This window comes from Metarhizium album, assembly GCF_000804445.1.
Source record: "Metarhizium album ARSEF 1941 chromosome Unknown scaffold_6, whole genome shotgun sequence".
In the NCBI taxonomy this organism is placed as follows: Eukaryota; Fungi; Ascomycota; class Sordariomycetes; order Hypocreales; family Clavicipitaceae; genus Metarhizium; species Metarhizium album.
The window spans coordinates 406,457-413,936 of NW_024467580.1; the positions used below are offsets into that span (position 1 = coordinate 406,457).

Consider the following 7,480-nt stretch of genomic DNA (forward strand, 5'->3'; position numbering starts at 1 on the left):
CCTCGAACCTGTCGACTCGTGCACAACTTTCAGTCCCGCATGACGCAAACTGATGCGCATCTACAACCGCAAAATATCCGGGCCCGAGGCGTGCCGCACACCGGGCACATCACTACAGAGCACACCACCGCGGACCAAATCCCTCCGTCTACACAGCCCCGTCAAACATGGAAGACGTGTACGGTCTCGTATGTATATAGGCAACGTCAAGATATAGCACAACCCCGCCACTCACCAATATGATCCCCGTCGAGACATACCATGACACGCGTCACTCCCAAAGCATCGTCATCATCGCCGTCCCAAAGTTGCCAAGCCACAAACCAAATACTCGAATGCAAATGCCAAGCTGGCAGTCAATGCCGGCATCACACGAGCACACGCCCATTTACAGACCGTCAACAGGATCTGTAGCTATCCGGCATGATGCTGCAAGAACCCGCACCGAGCCGAGCCAAGGCAACGCAGCATGTCGTGCTCGTTGGGAGAATCGCAAGAAACTGTGCTTTCGAAATAGAATGCAGCGCTCGCGGTTGCAAACGAGCAATGGTGCCCTGCTCGAGAGTTTTGGGCACAAGCAGACGCTCGCATGGCGCAGCTGGCGCCGCAGCGGAGGAGGCGCCAAGTCAGAGATGGCAAGTCATAGACGACAACGTTGCTCCAACGCACAGGAATTCCAACACGACACATCCCTGGCTGCCAGGCCAAAGCAGCAAAGACGCCGGCAAGACGTGGCCCCCAAAATGTCTTGCACAAGCTAGAAGAGAGGCGAGCGGGAGCGCCCGAAGGGTAGATGCGTCAAAAACAGTCAAGAGAATAAACAGTGAGCGTAAAACAGCAGTGGTATTACAATGCTATGCTTCGTGTTCCAATCCAGTGTTGAACCGCATCTATATGGTTTCCCTGCCAAAAGGTACATACTCTCGGCAGCGCGCCCCTGAATCTGCGTCAACGTAGATCCATCCCTTTGCCCGTCTTGTATGTACATGTTTTCCGGCGATTGACGAGCCACAAATGACAATGACAGACAGACATGTGTGGATCCTTCCACCGCGCGATGCAAGTTTAGTGCCCTCGCGTCGGTGCTGCCGCTGGAGATGCTTTGTTTCCAAAGGGCGCGCGGGGAATCAAAGCTGCCCAGGTCGATCAAGCTTGGACAGCCATGTCCGAGAAGGAGAAAAAATGACAAAGCGACGGCCGAAATGGCAGTCACAATGCCAAGGCTTCTTTGACCTTGCCGCTCTTCCTCAGTTCGAGCATTTCCTCCATACCCTCGAGGCTGTTCCGGCGCCCCCAGTTCTTCGGCTGCCGCTTCAAGAATGCGCCCACGGCGCCAAGATAGCCCTCGTGGCGCAAAAAGTAGGCCTGCTTCTCGCCCCTGCTCCAAAACTTGAGACCGTAACTGAGGGTGTTCATTGTCTGTCGGTGGCCGCGGATGAAGGAGCCGCCAAAGTAGATATCCGATACATTGTGTATTTGCGACTGCAAATATGCAATCTGTCCAATGTTGTTGGACACGGCGTACAGTAGCGACCTCGATATGTCGCCTTCTGTGAATCCCAACTGAATCGGACCAGCCTCTTCATTTGACCCATCTTTGTGCGCGGTAGCGGCAGCGGCAGCGTCCGCCAAGCTCTTCTTGCGAAACACTTTGCCAAAAGATGATGCGATGGTGGTGCTCTTGAGCCCAATCTTGCCGTAGTCTGTGCCGTAAATGTCGCCAACAAGCATATCTACATTGGCATTGTCGCCGTGGCCGGCCTGCTCCAGCATCTCGTCAAAGTTTTGCGCGCCCGTCAATAATGACAGCAGACCCCATAATGTGCCCCCTCCAAGTGACGTGCCGCCAACTCGTTGGTAGGATCGAGGGCCGTCGACTTTCAGGATGGAAACTCCAGATCCGATGTTGACCAAAAGGTAGGGATATATCCTTTCCCTCGGACTCACAAAGTGCATAGGATCCGTCTCGGAGTACGTAAACACCTCGCGGGGAATCTCTGTGATGAAGAAATCGAGACCTGTTGCAGAACCTGCTTGTTAGCCCTTGACGTGGGAACTCAACATAGCATTGCGCGCAAGGCTCTCACCAATAATGAGACACTCCATTTCGTCTTCTCTCAACACATCAACGCCGAGCGCATCTCGAATCATGTCGTAAAATTTGTATGCGCCGCCGCCAGTGGCCATGACACACAGCTCTCCGGGCTTTGAGCCATTGAGGGCCAATTGCTCGTCGCGCAGGTGCTTCATGAACTCGACGCAGTCATCGATTCGGTCAGTCTCGAAGATTTGAAAGTTGAGTCGGCCTCCGGGTTCCATGGAATGCACCTCCCGGGAGAAGTACACCAGCTTAATGAGCGATCCGCCAATCTTTTCAAGGAAGGGTCAGGTTAGCGCGCAAGTTTTCTTTTCAAACTCATCCCCGGTTCCAATCCGTCCTCGATGCGTATTCAGGGATGGGGATTTGCAGATACTGACATCGACGGCAATATGGCTGACCACGGCGGTGTGGTTCGGTAATCGGATATCGCTCGTCTCGTGATGAGTCGGACTTCCGCGGCCATTGCCTTGGGAGTTGGTGCTGTCCACCGCTGGGGTGGATGTATCTGGATCGACGATGAAAGCTCCCTGGACATTGATCTTGACACTGCCCGGCCTGGTAATGGTGTTGTTGATCTCCTCAGTCGAAGTCGCAGTCCTGGCCGCCTCTGTCTCGGTCACTGTCTGCCGCGTTGTACCAGCAGCGGTAGCGGCCATGGCCGCGTCCCGATGCTTCACGGCAGGCATCGTCTGGATGCGCAAAAAGTTGAGGAGTCGGTGGCGTCGTGCTGTTGTGGACGTCACAAGGCAAGTCGGTCGATTTCAACCATGTGCTGTCATGCTCACGTCTGACCAGCGAAGTATTGTTGAGATCTCCACAGGTACTGTAGAGGCGCAACTCCTAAGCTGTTGGCCCCTCCAAGAAACTACCGGGTACCGACGTGACCGCAAGCCAGTTCAATGTTCAATCACTGATAAGAATCATTCATACTGCACATGTCAGAGAGGACGTTGAGGGGACGAAGTGGGTGGACAAGGCGCAGGCTAGGAAGCTCGGCGAGTTGAATCACTGGTTTTACCAATGTGAGTACTTATCGATAAGGAACCGACCCGGTTGGCCGAGGTCCACGCGATACGGAGCCCCATTAGTCATAAATTATGAGGTACCTAGGTATCTATCTAGGGAGTACGGAGTAGTTCGCGGAATCAGAGTTATATTATAAGCACATCTTTTTATAATACAATTCAAGGATTACAATCCGTGGCTTCCGTGGCAGCCACCCTCTCCGAGTACGTACGGGTAGATACACGTTTTCTCCCCCAACCACCATTTGTTCGCACTGCACTCCTCGACACTTTTTATTAGAAAAAGTTTCCCCCAGGAACGGCCACAAAAATAGCAGTCAAGGCACCCCCAAGAAGAACAGATGCAAGAAGCGCCTGAACAAAAATGGTATCCTGAATCTGTCTCAACGCGGGTTCCTGGATCCAAACCTCGCGGTCAAAGACTTTGCGCACTACATTTCGCTTCTCGTACTTGACGACCCAAGGCTCATCTTCGTAGCTGTTTTCGCTTCCCAACGAGTCGAAGCTGCGCTTGTTCGGTTCCTCAGCATCGTCTTGTAGGAAAAGCTCCCAAGGTCGCACATGGCGGTGATGCATGCCATGCAAGACGACACACATGCCCTTGTACGCGGCAACTAAAGTACTGATGCCTAGAACCCACGCAACAGCAGCAAAGGCACGGTATCCGCGCCCGAGCTTGCTTAGAGTGATTGGGATGGCAATGGCAAAGCCAGCGACGATGAGGAATACCCCGAGAAAGCGCGCAAAGAAGACACGTGCAGGGTTGCCGTTGCAAATTGACCAACGGACAAAGTTGGGGTGAGCTTGTCGTCGCAGAGACGCATCCACAGTCTTGATCAAGCCACGAAACGCAGTAGGGTGTGTAGTGTGCGACAAGGCCTGGACAGCCGCCTTCTGTTCCCAGGACGCGAGATTGAGCTGCCGAGGGGCTTCGTCCATGATGTATGTCGCAATGACTCGATTGATCTCCTCCCTAAAAGGCTGGATGGTGACTGTCTGGTATTAGCACATTGGACTCTACCGGGATGCGGCACGTAATCTTGTCAGAAACTTACAAGGCAATCTAGCCCCCGCAGACTGAAAAGCGTCAGCAGCTTGCGAGTTGTACGACGTGGCGGTTGGCAAGCTATGTGATGCCGCGTCTATTGAGCCTTTATCGCTGCCCCCATTGGAGGATTGGGGAGGAGTGTTGAAAGGGTTGACGGCCTTTTCAGGCATCCCTGGGGCCTTCTTCTCAAAGTCTGTGCCACGAAATATTGAAGCAGCATCTGGAGATGAACGCATCTTCCTGGCTTGCTCCTTTCGAATCTTGGCAACGGCTTTGTCCTCCATGGCCTGTGTCCACTCTGGGGCAAGAGAGATGTCGGCAGTATTTGCTTCATGGAATCGCTTGACATAGTCCTTGTACCAGAGATAGAATTGAAGGTTTTCGGCACCGTGCTCAACGTAGATCAGATAGTTCATAAAGTCGCGAACAGTCATGGGCTAGCAACATTGACAGGTCAGGATCAAGTCCACTATGGACAAGGTGAATTTCACTCTGCTTGGAGGCTTACCGGGCATGTTCCACCGTTCATCATGTTATCAAAACCTAGCGAATCCGGTATACCGGCAGAGCACCCAGATCGACCGGACTTGACAGAGCCATCAGTCTTCTCGTCAGACAGCTCCCCTCGCTGCTCCACATATTTTGGGCGTGTGTAAGTAAGGGAGTAAAGACCCATATTGAATATCAAGGCTGGTTCTGGGAAATATGAGAGAGTCGGCGCTCAGCACGAACAATTCATGAATGATGAAGATAGAGGGAAATGAGCAACAGGCATGCACGGAACTTCCAGCCGCAAGAGATTGGGACTACGCGTCCTTATGTACCAAACCAAGAGACTGGTTGGTTGGACAGACGGTTGGAAGACAAGGCCGTTGTCTTGTTGTTCAGGCGTGGCCTAGAAGGGAAAAGCCAAGCCCGCGGGAGTCAGCCTCTGGCCAACGTAAGCCAGACCAACGGAAAAATATGTTGACGCCAGAATTTGCTAGGAGTAGCTAGCAAACGCTTTAGCTCTCAAAAGGGAGGCCATGCCGCTATTCCAGTTCCACAGTTCCAAATATAGTTGCACTGGCAGCTGCCAGGACCAGAACTGAAGCTAAGAACGGTGGCACATCTAGGCCAGTCAAGGGGTAAGTTGGTCGGAGACAGACTTGGGATGGTCAATCCATAACCAAATGGATATGCAGGGATTTACCAGCGTTTGGGTGTAATGTGCCCAGTTTATCTCAGGCACGAGATGTAGGCCGTGGGTATTGGGTCTCGTGCCTGGAGTCTGGGACCAAACGGGTCGAGAATCGAGATACCGAGCGAACTGGGACGGGTGATGCAGGTTTGGCAATCAAAATCCCCGTCGTAGCTGTATCTATCTCATCCATGGCCTTGCTCAGAACGGTGCCTTCGTCGTTCGCTCACGGGTACAATGCATTCTGTGAAATGATTAGTGGACGAGACACGTACTCAGTACTCGAGGATGGCATTCGCAACGGGCGAGTCAAGTAGCGCATTGGCTGCCGACATCTGTCCGATATATTAGTTATCTGTCAACGACGAATACGTAAAAGCAAGCAACGTCTGTGCGCGCTCGATGACTGAGTGGGCATAACAAAGGAGTTCGCCGGCTAAATCATTGGACCAGCCCGATGCTTTGCTTTTGCCAGGCTTACATGCACCCTTACGGATGGAGTCCAAAACGGGGCGAACAAAAGAAAGGGATGTGGTCCACGGCCCACTTGGACTCGGCTAGCAAACCGAGCAAAAGAGATCGATCGTCTTGACTCTCAGCCTTGTTGTGGAAGAGAATTGCCTTTCTTGTCATCAACGAACAACGCATGATGAAGGTCAAAGTGCGGCGTCATCAGTGTGACTCCCCGCTCAGACCAGAGAGAGCCGAGTCGCTCCTGCCCTTTTCTGTTTGCGTTTGAATGCATCAAGTCTCCCAGGACATCAATTGACGTTTCACAACTGACGCTTTATTAGCCCATGACTATCGCCGTATGCCTCAATCTCACCATTTCTGCTGCATAAAAATCCGCCAAGGAAGCAAAGACACGACAACAGCGACGACTGCAAAGTGAGAAGCCTCACCCACAAAACTCGCATCCCATTTGCGGAAGTAGCTTTCGATCTGGTTGAATTCTCCAGTCTCCCCAGTCTCCCGTGGGGAATTCCGGGTCACATCTTGGAAAAAGAAAAAAAAAACTCATCAGCCGCAACGCGAGGGAGGCCGGGCCGGGGGCTGTTCTTGTCCATGGCGGCGTCAAAACAAGAAGCAAAGAAACGGTCGGACAAACCCGTAGGACCTCAAGATTGCCTTGAACAGACTACACTGCTCCGCAAAGAACCGCCCTTGGAAAAGTTTCTGGCGGAGGAGGCCCGGGAATCGGGATACATCCTCGGGTCTTTTTGCTTGATTGACTCTCCCTCCGCAACTGTCATCCAGATCAGTCGTTCCAGATCCGACTAGAAGAGTCCAGAATTCGCCCAAGACTCTACCACCTAGATATGTAGACACGTTTCTCTTCTGATGATAATCAGTCGTCAGCTGGCGGACCGTTCCGATTGATCGACGTGACACCTCGCCAGCAAAGCACAGCATGAACCAGTTCGCGGCTCCCCAACTGGCACCGCGCGATACCGCAGGAATCTTAATTGTCCTATTCAACTCACTATCGGGGTTTCTCGCCCTCAATTCCTCAGCCAAATAAAGACAGGTCATCTGAGGATGGAGCGACGCCTTCCGGGCGGAACACCAAACCCCGGGAGAGGTCGATCGGCGACTGATATTTCAGCTCTCCCTTTTCGAGCATGCCAACAAAGTGGGAAACAGCAGCATCCAGATTCCAAAAGAGAATGTGACATTTATATAAGCCAATTTGCAGTGTACGTTTTCGTTCAAGTCTAGCAAAAAGGAGTATAGTTTGCCGAACATGTCGTTGGCAGCGGCGCCGGCCGCCCGAACTCACTCACTTCGCAAAGCGACCGGCCGTGAAGAGGCTTGCAGAGCCCATCATGGGCCAGGCGTCGAGCTGCGTGAACAAGGTGCTTCAAGTAAATTCAGTTCTTTTTCATATCTTACATCATGTCGAAGCGCCTGTTTACGAGTTAGGCGTGTCGAAGGGGTCTCGGGGGATTCCGAATGCGAACAAAATCCGTCGCGACGAAACTTGAACGAACCAAACCGGCGGCTTGGACCCATTCAGGAAAACGCCTGTGATCTGTAGTCGACTCTGTTCGGAGCCAAGATCACTGCTTGGCGGACGTTCCGCGGTTTCTGAAGGGCCAGATTCCTCGGCCTCAGAATGCTCTGTA

General features: G+C 52.7%; 2 protein-coding genes across 2 annotated transcripts; both read right to left on the bottom strand.

Moving 5' to 3' along the window:
- Nucleotides 1–1,209: 1,209 nt before the first annotated feature.
- MAM_03251 (pantothenate kinase) lies at nt 1,210–2,787 on the bottom strand (the record flags this gene model as incomplete). The annotated part of the gene is made up of 3 exons (XM_040822050.1): nt 1,210–2,018; nt 2,088–2,370; nt 2,479–2,787. 3 exons carry the CDS (start codon nt 2,785–2,787, stop codon nt 1,210–1,212), a joined length of 1,401 nt encoding a protein of 466 aa, XP_040679855.1.
- Nucleotides 2,788–3,402: 615 nt separating this feature from the next.
- Nucleotides 3,403–4,850, bottom strand: MAM_03252 (Regulator of G protein signaling superfamily; the record flags this gene model as incomplete). Its single annotated transcript, XM_040822051.1, has 3 exons — nt 3,403–4,118; nt 4,182–4,611; nt 4,683–4,850. 3 exons carry the CDS (start codon nt 4,848–4,850, stop codon nt 3,403–3,405), a joined length of 1,314 nt encoding a protein of 437 aa, XP_040679856.1.
- Between the last annotated feature and the right edge of the window lie 2,630 nt (nt 4,851–7,480).